Source organism: Anopheles darlingi, chromosome 2, assembly GCF_943734745.1.
Source record: "Anopheles darlingi chromosome 2, idAnoDarlMG_H_01, whole genome shotgun sequence".
Taxonomy (NCBI): domain Eukaryota; kingdom Metazoa; phylum Arthropoda; class Insecta; order Diptera; family Culicidae; genus Anopheles; species Anopheles darlingi.
In genome coordinates this window covers 27,277,892-27,291,902 of record NC_064874.1, presented here as the reverse complement: position 1 = coordinate 27,291,902, position 14,011 = coordinate 27,277,892, and the positions used below count along the sequence as shown (strand labels likewise).

Here is a 14,011-nt window from a genome sequence, read left to right as displayed (position 1 = left end):
TGAAGCCACGAGGCATCCGGTTGAATTAAGTTGAATTAAGCTAAACCCGTTTGAATCAAGAAGAGTGTAAAGGGCGATCCTTCCAACGCCCGGTAAAAGAATGAAACAACGATCGAGGGACAAAATGGAATGCGCATGCGCATAAGGTAAAGCAACAGAGTTCCGCAAAATAACTAGGCCCACCACCTGCTTGTATTATCTGGCATAGTTTTCGAAAACAAATCATCCATTTTGTCCACTCGCGAACATAATGCGGTCTTCTAACATCGACTGCATAAATTTTTGTTTGTATGTCCTTTTTTTACTCAAGTCAAGTAGGCACAGAATCCTAGAAGAGAATTAAAAAGTAGCTAGCGATAGTAATGAAATGTAGGGGAATTAGCAGCAACAGCATCCACAACAACAAATTCACACCGGACAAGCTCTCATTACAGAGAAGATGTAGATTTGTAGAGTCATTTTGGAACAACAGCCGAGGAAATATATATACATATATCACTGCCTTAGCCTTGACGTGACGAATGGAACTTGCAACTTATAATGAATAAGCGGATTATTAGTAAGAGTAGATTGGTATCTGGAATTAATGGTGAATTGGCCCGCTATAGTAGCTGTTCGCTGCTTTGTAATGATCTTCGTGCGGCAGAGCGCATTGTGACGAAAAGTGCAGGGGGGAGTTTTTGTGGAAAAGGCCTTTAAGAGGAAATTAAAAATTATGTTATGCGCTACCGTTAACTGCTTCGATTTGTAAAATTTAAAAACAAAAACCAAATTAGAGATATCGCCGTTTGAATTTCCGCATCCATCAATGTTCACGAATGAAATCCTTTTTTTGGAGAATCTAACAACAGTCGATGTAGGCAATGCAAACCAATGGATCCTAGCTTGCGGAGAATCTGGATTCTTTTCAGTTTTGCAATTTTCCTGGAGATAAAAGGAGGGCGCGTTTGATAGGGATAGCCACACGCCAAGATGTAGATCAATTCCGCATCCCATTTCACTTGATAATAGAATCGAAGCCACCAATCTCGTGTATGCGGACGATGGCCTACTAAACGCTACTACTGCTAATACTATTAGTTCTAGTATAGGTTAAACACGTATTTAGGTTTAAAAAGAACACTTAAAAAGAACGAAATAAATCTTATGAAGAAAATAAATGTTTTCTATGAGTAAATAATATATTTTGCAGTTGCTACGACTTTTTAACTGGCTATTCCTTCCGCCGGCTATTTCCATGCACATGGCGCAGCCGGCATATAAAACACGCACGGAAAAACTAGCTGCAGTTACCAAATTCATTTTGGTTCATTTTCGAGTTCATTATCGCCTCGTTTTCGCCTCGGGGTAGATTTCGTTAAGAAAGCTTTTTGAATTTTTTCGTTGAGTTCTGCTCGAATTCGAACCGAACGAAACTCCCAGTTTGCTTGAAACTCAAAAGAGAACTTCGAGCGGGACCAGGCCACGGGGGGAAGTTGGACCGTCGGCGGCTTCCTTGCCGCGCTATTTTTCGACGCTAGACGCCATTATTGTTCGACACGGGGTTTCGCAGATTGAAGGCAGATCGCGAATTTTAAGGTAAGCGGAAAATTAACCACACCGCTAGCTCTACGCCGATTATTTGTGAGCACGCAGGCACTAGCGATATTTTAGCCAGTGGCCACGATAGATAGCCAGGCACCTCGAAGGGATCTGTCGAGTGCTCGGCAAATTCTTCCTTCGTCGGTGCATGTACCGTCATTTTGGTCATTATTAACATAGGATAGGAAAAAAGAGTTTCACCTTCCAATAGCAGCGTTGGTCCAGATCCATCATCAGGCATCGGCATCGATTGATGGCTAAGTCCATTTTTCTGTTCTTCTCCCTTTAGCACTGAACGAACAACATTCCTCGAACACCGTCGCGGCTTCCGTGTCATGTTGGGAGCACATAAACTAACCTAAAAATTACAAGACAATAGCGACCGGGTGCTCCGCTTGGTTGCCGTTGCACACGGTAGAATCCGGACAAAATCTTATCCAGAACATCACAGTAGACGCGTCGTCTACTCGTTCGTTGAACCTAGCGTTTAGGGGTATGTGTGCGTTTATGCCGTGAAGTGATGCTGATAGTAGCATTTGGTGGGATAAAGACCGAAGCGCAACCATTCCCGCGAGTGCGTCGTAAGTAAAGTTAGGCCAGGGCCCTCTCAGTGGACTAGTGTGCAGAGAGTATTGAAGAAGCGGGGTCGTTGGAACGATTTGTCGTCGTTGCGAGGTAGCTTAGTTTCGCCGGACCCGACATCTAGGTTATATTCTTGCGTGCACATCTCCTCCACTTCGTTGCTCTGCGACACAGCAAGCATTGATAGAACGGAGTACCCTGCGTCAGTCATCACCACCGACCGGTAACATGATGGAGGTCGGTGAGACTCAGAGCGTGCTGCAATCGGTACTGGCCGCCGAAGAGCTGGTAGCCATTCCGGAGGTCTCGCTCAAGAAGATTGAAGCTCTGTACGAGCAAAGATTTGAAGAATTCCTTACCGCTAAGGCTTTGTGCGAGACGAAAAAATCGGAACTAGGTAAGCACGATGAAGAGGGATGGTCGATGCAACAAATTTTTAACGCAATTTTATTCGTCCCCAAAAACTAGAATCCCAAAAAGAAAGCTACGAAAACCAGATAGAACAGCTGTCGCTTAAGGTGAAGGATGAATCGGCCAAATTTCATTTCACGCAGCAAAGTGTCAAGGAACTGCAGATTGAGCTGGAGGATGTCAAGCAGGAGCTGGTACGGACGAAAGAAAAGCTTGCCCAGTATGAGCAGGAGTCCGGTCGGTACCGACAGGAGCGTAACGAGGCCGTCGATGAACGAGACACGCTGCTAAGTGCCGTCGAACGCAAAACGCTAGAGGTGGAGCGTCTCCAGGCGGACGTGGTTTCGCTCGAACATAAGCTGAAATCGGCCAACGATGCCAAGTGTACGGCGCTGGCCAAACTGGACGAACTCGATGGCAAAGAGTACGCGCTGGAGTTCAAGGAGAAGCGAATGGAGCGCGAGCTAGCCCTACGTGACAGCCAGATCGCAAAGCTGACGGAAGATTTGGAGCGATCAATGCACGAACTACAGGCGGTACGGCGCGATAAAAACGTACGCTCGCTGACCGTGGAAGCCAAGCTGTCGGAAAAGATCGAAGAGCTAAAGATTGCGAACCAAACAATCGCACACTTGTCCGAGCGTGACGCGGTTCTCTCGAAGAAGGTGGAGGAACTCACGATGAAGCTACTGGCTCAGCAGGAGGACACATCGAAGATGATGGAGCAGTACCAGAAACAGCTAATGTCCGAGAGCAACCTGAACAATCTGTTGCAGCAGGATAAGAGCGATCATATGCGGCAGACGGAGGAGCTCGAGCGAGCCGCTAGTGAGTTGCGTAGTCTGCTGAATGAGGCGACCGAGCAGTACGGAAAGCTGGAGACGGAAAAGAAGCGGCTCGAGGCAAAGCACGAAGAAGATCTTGCGGCCAAGGATCGCGTTATCCAGGAGCAGCAGGATGAGCTGAAACACGCCAATCAGCTGCTCGAAGAGGCCCGGGTCGAGAGTCTAGAACATGCGGTGGAGAAGCTGGCCCCATCGGCTGCCGCCACGAGTCGTATGCTCAAATCCGGCATGTCCCTAACGCAGGTGTACTCCAAGTTCGTACAAGCGTCGGAAGAGTTGATTGAGACACGAAAGGATAACGACAAACTGCGGCTGCAGATGAGCAACATTTTGGCCGAGGTCGAGTGTTCGGCACCGAAGATCACCCATGTCGAGCGGCTCTGCCGGAACTTGAAGGATCAAAACGAGGAGCTAAACTCACAGCTGGCGGTACTGATCAACGAGAATGGCGAGTTGAAATCGGAACTGAAGCAAATTTGGGAAAAGTTGCGGAACGCATCGGCAGAAAACGATAAGCTACAAAAGACACGCTCCGATCTCAGCCGTCAGGTGTGTTCTTTGCTAGAGGAAACCACCCGCCTGTCAACCGGCGCTCGATCGCAGACGGACGAATCGCTCACCAGTAACCTATTGAACGAAGGGCTATCGCGTAAGCGTATTACCTACAGGAATATCGAAGAACTGCAGGCGAATAATGCCGATCTGATCATGACGCTGCATGAGCTGAACGCGCGATTGAAAGTCGCCGAGGGACGCAAGGATACGTCCGAGCTGGAGGCACAACTGCACGCTCGTGAAGAGATGTTGCGCGAACAGCAGCAGAAGATCCAGGAGCTGGAGAAGATTCTGCACATCTGCAAGATTCAACGTGATCGTTACTTGGCTCGTAGCCGCTACAGTGCGCCAACGGGCGGCATGCACGTGAACGGAGAAATGGATGATTCACAAGACGTGGGAGAACGTGGTAGCGTATCGCGAGAGGCGTACGAGGCCAAGGTAGCGGAAGCGGCGGCCAGTTCCGTAACGCTCGCTGAGAAAGAGCGCAGAATAGCGGATCTTGAAGCAAAACTAAAAGAACGGCAGCAGGAGTTGGCGACAATGAAGGAGGAATATGAGACGTACCGGCGAGAGAAGCTGCAGAATGATAAGTTGATGAATGATCAGTTCGATCGATTGCGTACCGAGAACCGGGAGCTGTCGACACAAAACGTGAAGCTGCTCGGTGGGGTCGAGTACCAGACGGATCAAAATCGCATTATGAAAATGAGCAATGAGACGCTTAAGAAACAGATCAGTACACTCGAGGAGCGGGCCAAGAACTATGAGATCACTATTGCCAAGCACGAAACGACGATCGTGTTCCTCAAGGATCAGGCCATTGGCGCCCAAAGTATGCTTTCCCGGGCCGAGGTACAGCTGGGCAACCTGAAGCACGAGCTGCGCATTCTCAAAGATTCCGAGTCGCGCCTGCAGGCGGAACGCGAGATGATCCACCGCGAACGGCAGCAGCGCGAGTTAATACTGAACGATGTAGAGATGATCAAGGTCAGCATGGAGCGCTCGGAGAGCGAAGGACGCCTGCGGCTCGAGAAGCGGTTGGATGAAACGTCGCGCGAGTGCTCTGCATTACGCCGTCGCCTGCAGGAAGAACAAGATCGCTTCCGGGAGCTAACTAGCCAGCTGCAGCGCCAAAACGAGACGGCTCACAAGCGAATGGAGGAAGAGATTGCCATCGCCGAGACGGTGGCGGCCGAGCTGAAGAACGCGAAGGAAGAACTTGAGATTAAACAACGCAAGATCGACGATCTGCAGCGCAAGCTCCAGGCAACCCTGTCACCGAGTGATGAAGACAATCCAGTTACGCAAGCCAATCGAAAGGTGCGCGAGCTGGAGCACCTGGCCGAGCAGAATCGCATTGAAATCGATTCGCTAAAGGAGGAACTAAGCGCCGCCAAGGAGCACGCACGCCAGTACGCCGAGTTGGCGGAATCGTCCGAGAAGGAGCTGAAGGAGCTAAGCGGTAACTACACGAAGGAACGCGAGGCAAGTGAGCAGGAACTGGCGATGCTTCGGAAACAGGATGCGGAGCTGCGCGCACAAATCAGCGAACTAAACACGGAGCTATCACTGAAGATTACCGGGGCCCAGTTAAGTGCGTCCAGCGATGGTGGTGATCGCGAGTCGGAACTGCACAAGGTGCAACTGGAGAAAAAGCAAGCGCTTGAGCAGCTGGCACAACAGAACCGCGAACTACGCGAAATGCGTGACAAACAGAATGCGCTTGCTGAACAGCTGCAGCAGGCAGAGCAGAAGTACGCCAACGAGATGGTACTGCACTCGAGTGATATTCAACAGCTGGCGCAGTTGAAGGAAGAGCTGCTGCGCACCAACGGGCAGTTCGTGGAGTTGCGTGAAGCGCGAGACCTAGCTGCGGAGCAATTGCGAACGAATGAAGAGTGTTGGACGCGCCGTGAGGAGCTGCTGAGGGCTGAGATCAATCAAATGGAAGAGCGCTTGAGTGATCTGAACGCTCAAAATACCACCCTGCATGATCAGCTGCAGACGATCAGCACACGCTTACTGATCAGCAGTACGGGGGCGGGTCTAAACGAGACCCTCTCATCGTCGGCTGTCGCAGTGGGCGCAAGTGGTAGCGGAGACGCTGGGGCCAGTGCCAGCGGTACCGATGGTGAAGCAACACCGGCCGATGAATCGATGTCCGTTACCGGCATAGCCGATAGTTCACTCTTGAACCGATCGCTCCGAGACGATGAAAAGGCATCAGTCGAGCAGCTGTTGCAGATCATTAAGTATCTGCGCAAGGAGAAGGACATTGCAATGGCCCGTTACGATCTAGCTAACACGGCGAAATTACGGCTCCAGTCCGAGCAGCAGCTGGTACAAAAGCGTCTCGAGGAGGTGCAGAGCGAGCTGAAGGCGGTACGCGAACAGACCGATGCCGGTATTGTGTCGGCCGCTAAGCACGAGGAAATTCTGCGACGTCTCGAGACTTTCAACGCTATCACTGACAGCAACCGGGTGCTGCGGGAGGAGCGCGACACACTGGCCAAACAAGTGGCCGACTTTTCGCAGCGATTGCGCAGTGCCGAGGAGGAATTGTTGCCGTTACAGGAGAAGGTACGCGAGTTAACGGTTAAGATGGAGTCCACGGTCAATGAGGCAACGGTCCTTCGTCAGGAGGCCGTACGTTGGCGTTCGCGCGCTACCATGCTGATCGATCGTTCCAACAAAACGAGCACGGACGACTGGAAGCGACTGCAGACGGAGCGTGAAAACCTGGCAAAGATGCTGACGACCGAACAGGAGCTGCTGAAGCGCGCCAACGATGAACTGAACACGCTGCGGCTCGACCGCACCCGGCTGGAGACGGAGCTAGCGTCAGTCGGACGCAAGCTTACCAGCTGTGGCGAGGAGACGCGCAACTTGCTCAGCGAACGAGACACGCTGCAGCAAAGCTTGGCAACGCTTCAACAGAACGTGGCTGCACTGCAGAAGAACCTGGCTACGCTGACGACTGAGAATGCGACGCTGAAGCTCGAGCTGAACACACGCGATACAGAGGCACAGAGCAAACTGGACGAAATGCAGACGAGCCTCGCTAACAAGGAACTTGCGCTGACGGATGCCAAGAACAAGGAGCAGCAAATTCGAAAGATCGCCAAACGATACAAGGAATCGTTCATCGAGATGCAGAAGGAGAACGATGAGCTGAAGGTGCAGCTAAACATCAATCCAGCAGCAGAGGCGCAAGATAAGACTGAACCATCCGGTGGCGATAGTACTGTGGAGAGTGGTGGTGGTGGCGGTAGTGGTACCTCCGGAGAAGCGGCAAACTTCGCAGCGCAACTGGAGGATTTGCGTTCGCAAACCAGCGAAGAGATCGATATGCTTCGCAAGGAAAACGAATTGTTACGAGCGAAGATGGAGAAGGTGGACCAGCAGCAGCGTACACAGGGTGGTGACACTGCGGCGGCTGGCAGCGATAAGCATCGTATCGCGGCACTGACGGAACAGAAGGCCAATATGGTGCGCGAGCTGCAAACCGTCCGGGCACAGCTGTTGAAGGCGCGTGAAGAACTAGATCTGCAGCGAACGCAGTACGAGGCCCGCTTGGCACAGCTTGAGAAGGAGGCTAGCGAGAGCAAGGAGGTAATCGGAAGGTTGAGTCGCGAAAACGAACAGCTCACCGTCCGGTTGAGCCAGCTGACGCGCCAGCTCGGACTGCAGCAAGCAACGAAACCATCAACCAGTGCCGGTGTTGTTGGTGCGGGCTCCTCGGAGAAGCCCGTGGGCGAGAGCCCTCGGACTGCGAACGTGAAACCGATGGCCGGACCGAGCGTACAGCAATCGGCGACCGTCACACCACGACGTGTCAACGAAACACCGCTAGCCAGCATACGACCAATGGCAGTAGGAAGTCGCACGGTTGCTGTTCTCCCTACAAGCCAGACGAGCTGCAGTGGTAGCAGTGGCAGCAGCAGCAGCTCTAGCACGAGTACCGGTGGCAACAATGTAGCCATTGTACAGGGCTCTTCTTCCTCTGGAATGGCTGCGACCGGGCCTTCATCGAATGCGGTTCCGGCGGGATCATCATCGTCCGTGACAGGAGCAGGACCCGGTAGTAGCAGTAGCAGCATTACTGTCGGTGGAAGCTTGTCTGGAACGTCGTCCGCAGTAGCTTCGAGTCTCACCACAGCATTGGTGCCACCGCAGCAACAAGTGCACACAACCGCCAGCAGCAGTAGCAGCAGTAGCGCAGGCGTCGGTGGCAATCTGAATGAGTCACTGATTGTGTCGTCGTCTCCTAGCAGCTCCCATACCGATTACATGCCAGCAACCAGTTCAGCGAACGTCGCTGTCGCTGCCGTACCACCAATGGGATCGGCAACGACCTCTTCCTCCTCTTCGGCTTCGTTGAACGCGGCGGAAAGTTCGTCTTCATCTTCTACAACCGCGCTGCTGGCCACTGAAAGTGATAATCCTGCGCAGCCCTCTACAGGTGGTGTGCCGCCCATTGTCGTGGTTGCTGATCAACAACTATCAACACAACAGCAGCAGCAGCAACAGCAGGCCGCTGTTGCCATGGTGTTACCACAGGTTGAGGGCCAACAACAAATTCAACAGCAGCAGCAGCAGCAACAGCAACTTCAACCATCACAACCCGCGAGTCAGGCAGCGTTGCCGCAGCAACAGCAGCTAGCCCAGCAACCTCTGGATAAGGTAGGTTGAACGTTGGGCTTTTTGAACGCAATCCATTGCCGTTTGCGAATTTTCTCAAATGAAAAACAAAAAAAAACAATTTCCCGTTCCTCATGCTTAGTGTTCGCAACTGATCAATCAACAGACGAGCCAGCAGCAGCAGGCCTCTTCTAGCAGCACGGTTACGACGACGCAGGCCGGTCCTATTAAGCGCCCACGGGATGTGGAAGGGGACAGTTCAACGGATACGGTGAGCCAGCAAACTGGCAGCAAGCAAACACCGGCGAAGAAGCGCCTACGGATGGCACAGCCAGCTACCGGCGAAGCATTCCAGGTATGTTTTCGAGGGGAACGTGAAATGATGATGAACGGTGGTCAGTCAACAGCCGGAGGTAACGTGGTTGGTGTTGTGGTTCCTCCATTGCAGGGAGTAAGTGGTTCCGGTATGGAGGTGGAGTATCAGGTACCGACATCGTCGCAGCGCGATCAGGAAGACGAAGTGATTGCCGTTGATACCGAGGAGGAGGAGGACGAAGAAGAGGATGATGATGTGAACGACGTAGAGGATGACGATGAAGAGGAGGAAGACGAGGATGACGAGGAGGAAGAGGAGGATGTTGGGATGGCCGACGAGGGTACAGCCGAAGCGGACGATGGTCCAATGTTTGCGGACGGCTACGAGGTCGGTGAATCGTACGGTGGACAGCAGGGCGCAGGAGAAGGTCCCGACATCGATGAGGATAACAATATCGCGTCGGCCAGCAACAACGAGGTAGATGTGATGGATGATGACAACGAGCTACGGAACGCGGCCTGCGGGTCATCTTCGACTAGTACCACGACTACCACCGCATCCGCAGCTGCCTCGTCCAGTGGTGTCAAATCGAGTCAATCGCAACCAGCCCAACAGGCCATGGATACCACCGTCGACGCGGAAACCAGTAGTACCAGTGGCATGGTGGCAGCGGCTGGTAGCTCTTCATCCATCGCTAACACCACTACTGTACAGCACGGTTCATCCACGTATGCCTTGGAATCGTCTTCTTCCTCTTCATCGTCGGGCATTGGCGAAACGAGCACTACGACTGGCACTGTCAGTGGAAGCAACAACATTGCCCCTTCACACGATTCCTCACCGCAGCAACCCCAGATACAGAGCACTACTAGTGGCAGCAGTTCGGCGGGTTTAGCTGAAAGTGGGGCACCGCAGCCTTCGGGTAGTAGCAACATCGCTGGTGGAAGCACTAGCGCCAGTACCAGTAGCAGCAGCAACAGCAGCACCATCGTTGCCACTGCTCGCCAGGTGGTTAATCCGCTTACCCGCCATCAGCAACAGGCGGCTCATCTGATGCTGATGCAACAGCAGCAAAGCTATGACGAGGGTGCCGCTGACGATCGCAATGTCCCGAGCACGCCTACACTGTACGCTTCACGTCGAAGCGACGGGTAAGACATTCATCTCTATTTTTCCTTCTCTTACTAACCATCACTTGTGTGCGTTTTCTATGTTAAAGATGTTTTGCTTAGGATAACAACTGATAGGAGGATCTCGTTCTTGGCCTATATTAGAAGTAGCTGTTCTCATTTGGCCGTGTTGCTTATCCGTTTAAACATAAGATTCATCGTGACAATTATTTGTAACCATTAAAACAATTCTAGTTCATGTTTGATCCTGAAGTACGATCATCTTGTTCAAATCATAATGCAATTTTAAAACAAGCTACAGTTACAACTGAGCGTCAAGCCCATTTTTTATTTAGAGATGGCTGTAGTACGCAGCTGATTAACCTCAAAACGAAGGCTTTTAGTTGATTAAAGTTTCCGGCAAACATTTATGCCTATGAACGCCCCTTCACGACAGCTGGTAATTGGTTTAAACTAAACTGAGAAAAGGTTACTGTCTTGTAATAGGTATATTTTTTGTGTTCGTTCGTTATGGTTTCGTAGAACATGACCCTTGTCACTATCCTTCCTACCATCAGCATATTCCTGCCACAAAATTAACCGTCCAGAACTCCTGTTACTGTCCGTCTCTATACCGCGCTTGCGAATAGCGCATGGTTGGAGCAATGTTGTGTTTATCCCCTTACCTTTGGTGCTTTCATTTTGTGTTGGCGCACACCCGCGCTACCATCAATGTTACATGATTCTAAAGAATTTGAATTCTTCCAAACAAGTGTAAAATTCTGTTGAATTTGAAACATTCGCGCAATACACACATACACATTCTATCATTCCGCCTCCAACACATATACACTCGTTCGGCTAGCGCAACCAGCGGCTAATGCTCTCTTTTTATCTTTTTTTTCTTCTTTCATCTTCTAACCTATCGCTTTTCGCTATCGAAAGTTTGATGTGAAGAGATAATCTTCCAAGACGTTCGAGCGGAAACACTGAGTGAGAGTAATAGTACGGATAGCAGTGAGTCAAGGTGTGCGCGCGCGATCACCTGGTACCGCGAACACTGCAGATAAAGGGAAGGCCGACGGCAGAAGAGTGATATAGATGATAATGAGAAGCAAACGGAAGATCGCGATTACTAGACGCAGGGTTTGATAGGAATCTAAGGATGCTTTTTTACTTGATTGTACAAACCCCCTTTTCCTTTAAGCGACCGACCAGATCATAGACCAATGGATGGTGAGGTTTCGATGTGCCAATACACTTCCACAGCATTAGTTATAGTAGTATATGTGCTCCCACAAACGATCACCGTCAAATTCAACCGTGTTGCTTCCATGTTCTTAGTAATAGCTTAGCGTTAGAAACATCATACCGCAGCGGTTTAATTGCCCTACCTATACAAGACTACACAATTCCAAGTGAATTACGAAATCATATAGAGAACAAGCAGCCGGTTAACTATGAAACAACGCGAGAGGACGTGGCGGCACATGAAGCGAACGCGCATATGATAATCCATCATCTTTCCGTTGCACATTAAAGCAGTTCAATAGGGACGTCCAGCAAGCGAAATCTAACTAGAAGGAGCTTCCTACTTCCTCCTTTCCTTCTAAGCCGCACACCTAATCCTACTGATGTGATCTGAATGATGATGAGTCTGATCCGTGATCATTACGCATACCGGTGTGAGGTTACAGTCATTGCAAGATTCAAGGAAAGAAACATTAGTTGCATCCGGCCCCCTACTTTACACTAATTCTACCGTTAGTTCTCATTATTTTCATTTTTTTTGCCCTATCATTCGAAAATCGTGCAGCATCTTTCACAAGTATAAGGGTCACAGCAACGCGCCGTTTCCCTTTCTTAAACTAAGAATAAAAATGAACGCCTCTACAATAGTTGGAAACGAAGAATCGAATGTGTGTATGAGTGTGTGTTCCGGTGTGTGTATCACGATATCGTGTTTTGTAATGGTTGCATTTCATTTGTGGGGCAAACACCGTTTGGCCCTGGCTTATCCTACTACCTTCGTCGATGCGACGAGGAGAAGTTTAGGAGAACCAAGAGAACACGAAACAAAGAAGAACGCGATGACCGCGATGTCTTGTGGTGTCGGTTTGTCGTAGGTTCACGAATTAAATCGATCAAGTTTCATTGTTTCTTATTATTTTGTCATTTTAACTTTTTTTTGCTTTTTAAATTATCGTTTCATTAATGTTTTTGCTCCAACGCAATTAGTGGGAGAAGGAGTAGATATCATCGGCCGCTTCTCTGAGAGCTTCGAGTTCCGCATGGTTTTTAGCAAAGCATGAGTCTCCTTTTTGTTTCCCTTTCCGTTTGCTTTCGATTCCTCCAATGAACCTGGCCTATATTGCACATGATGACAGCGGTCAACGATAGCGAATATAATATCTTTTGGTTCTCTGCTTCCCTAGGTTCAGTGAAACCATCCTGAGCTCGCCACATCCACAGGTTCCGAATGCCCGCTTTGTCTTTGGAGAACCTTCTTCAGGCAGTGGACGTCAGTTGCCCGTTGTTCCGGTGAGCAGCCGATCAGATGGAACTACTGGACAGCAGCAGCAGCAGCAGCCCCAGGAACTGCCACAGTTCCTCGATGATACTAGCCTTGGTCCACTGGAGGAGTCGGCGGTAGGTTCTGGCGTCGCCGGCAGTAGCAGCAGCAGCAGCAGAGGCCGTGTTGTACCATCCACCACTACAACTTGCGAGGCACAAGCGTCCTCTGCAGGTGATTTAGAGAATGCGTTGCTGCAGGATGATGACGAAGAAGAAGAGGACCAGCCCCACCAACCCCAGCAACAGCAACAACAAACACCACACCAGCAAGAGGAACACCAGCAGCACCTGCAGCAGGAGCAGCTGCCACAACAGTCAGAACCGCACACACAGCCACCGCAACAAGAACAGCAACAACATCAACAGCAGGAGGAAATGGATATACACGAACACCAGCAACAGCAGCAACAGCAGGAGGCTGGACCTTCAACCGCACCAAACGTAAGCGCTCAGCAAAACCAGACGGCACCAATCTGGGACAAAAATAGGTCAGTTGAATATATATTGCGTCTTCGCTCTTGTTTGCTACAGAACTCGGCAGTCAGCAATGAGGCGGAGTATGTGCAGCCGCCCAAGAGAAGCTTGCGCTCGCTGAGCCATGCCAACCTCAACTACGATCTCAATACCCGAGCTCAGAAACGGGATGCGACCGGCCGAGAAGACTTTAATCGGAGTTGGAGCGATCCACGGTGTAAGTAGCTAGACGCAATGCCCAAGCAACGATGGATTTGAAATGTGCAATATAACACACATGCTCGCATTTTCTCTGATCTCTGATTACAGCACATCAAGCAAGAGGCATGTCCCGTATTCCTGCGCGTGCTGGTCCATCGGCCTCTGTCCATCAGCGCATCTATCACGGAAAGAACATGCAGGAACAACAGCAGCTGCAACAGATGCAGCAACAGCAGCAGCAGCAGCAACACCAACAGTTCGCGGGCCAGCAAATGGGTCACACGCCGCGGCAGCGTGGAGGGCAGCGTGGTGGTAGACGAGGACGCTCAGGGCGACGTCGCCAAAGTGGCGGATACTAAGTTATTTTCCTCCCATTTTTTTTTCTTGATTCATGTTCTTCGTAGGTTTAATCTTAGCTGTAGCTTATAGTTAACCACCGAGGCTGGTTAAACCTACAATGTGCATACGCATTTCTTGAATGAAACAGATGCAATTAAAGTGAAATAAACACCACGATGTACTACGACAACACCGTCTTTGCTATTTTGTCTGTACAAATATCCATTCGGACTGTACTGAATGGTAAACTTAAATCCTTACTGCAAGTGTGTCTGTGTTGCCACCATCATGTTTTCCAACGAAACCGAGTTGTTGCATAGCAACAATAGTAACGGCAAAATTAGAACACAGTTTTCCAGTGACAGTACGATTTTCATCAT

The 14,011-nt window shown here is 50.4% G+C and overlaps 2 protein-coding genes across 12 annotated transcripts in view; both read left to right on the top strand.

The window, feature by feature from the left end:
- Positions 1 to 1,160, top strand: part of LOC125950227 (RAC serine/threonine-protein kinase) — an 18,159-nt gene extending 16,999 nt beyond the window's left edge. For all 9 annotated transcript variants that reach the window (XM_049678010.1, XM_049678005.1, XM_049678006.1 and 6 more), the window contains one exon: positions 1 to 1,160. This exon is cut by the window's left edge and continues 1,614 nt beyond it. The gene's annotated coding sequence lies outside the window, so the exon portion shown is untranslated.
- A 320-nt stretch (positions 1,161 to 1,480) lies between these two features.
- On the top strand, positions 1,481 to 13,828 carry LOC125950468 (nucleoprotein TPR). 3 transcript variants are annotated; one of them, XM_049678476.1, is made up of 8 exons: positions 1,481 to 1,578; positions 1,871 to 2,560; positions 2,632 to 8,660; positions 8,785 to 8,973; positions 9,067 to 10,085; positions 12,479 to 13,058; positions 13,149 to 13,308; positions 13,401 to 13,828. In XM_049678476.1, the coding sequence occupies exons 2-8, from the start codon at positions 2,392 to 2,394 to the stop codon at positions 13,649 to 13,651; spliced, it is 8,397 nt and encodes a 2,798-aa protein (XP_049534433.1). In that variant the 5' UTR covers positions 1,481 to 1,578; positions 1,871 to 2,391; the 3' UTR covers positions 13,652 to 13,828. The 3 variants fall into 3 exon arrangements, with proteins under 3 accessions (XP_049534433.1, XP_049534432.1, XP_049534434.1); XM_049678475.1 differs by having other exon boundaries at positions 8,761 to 8,973; XM_049678477.1 differs by lacking the exons at positions 12,479 to 13,058; positions 13,149 to 13,308; positions 13,401 to 13,828 and adding an exon at positions 10,989 to 11,997 and having other exon boundaries at positions 8,761 to 8,973.
- The last annotated feature ends 183 nt before the right edge of the window (positions 13,829 to 14,011 follow it).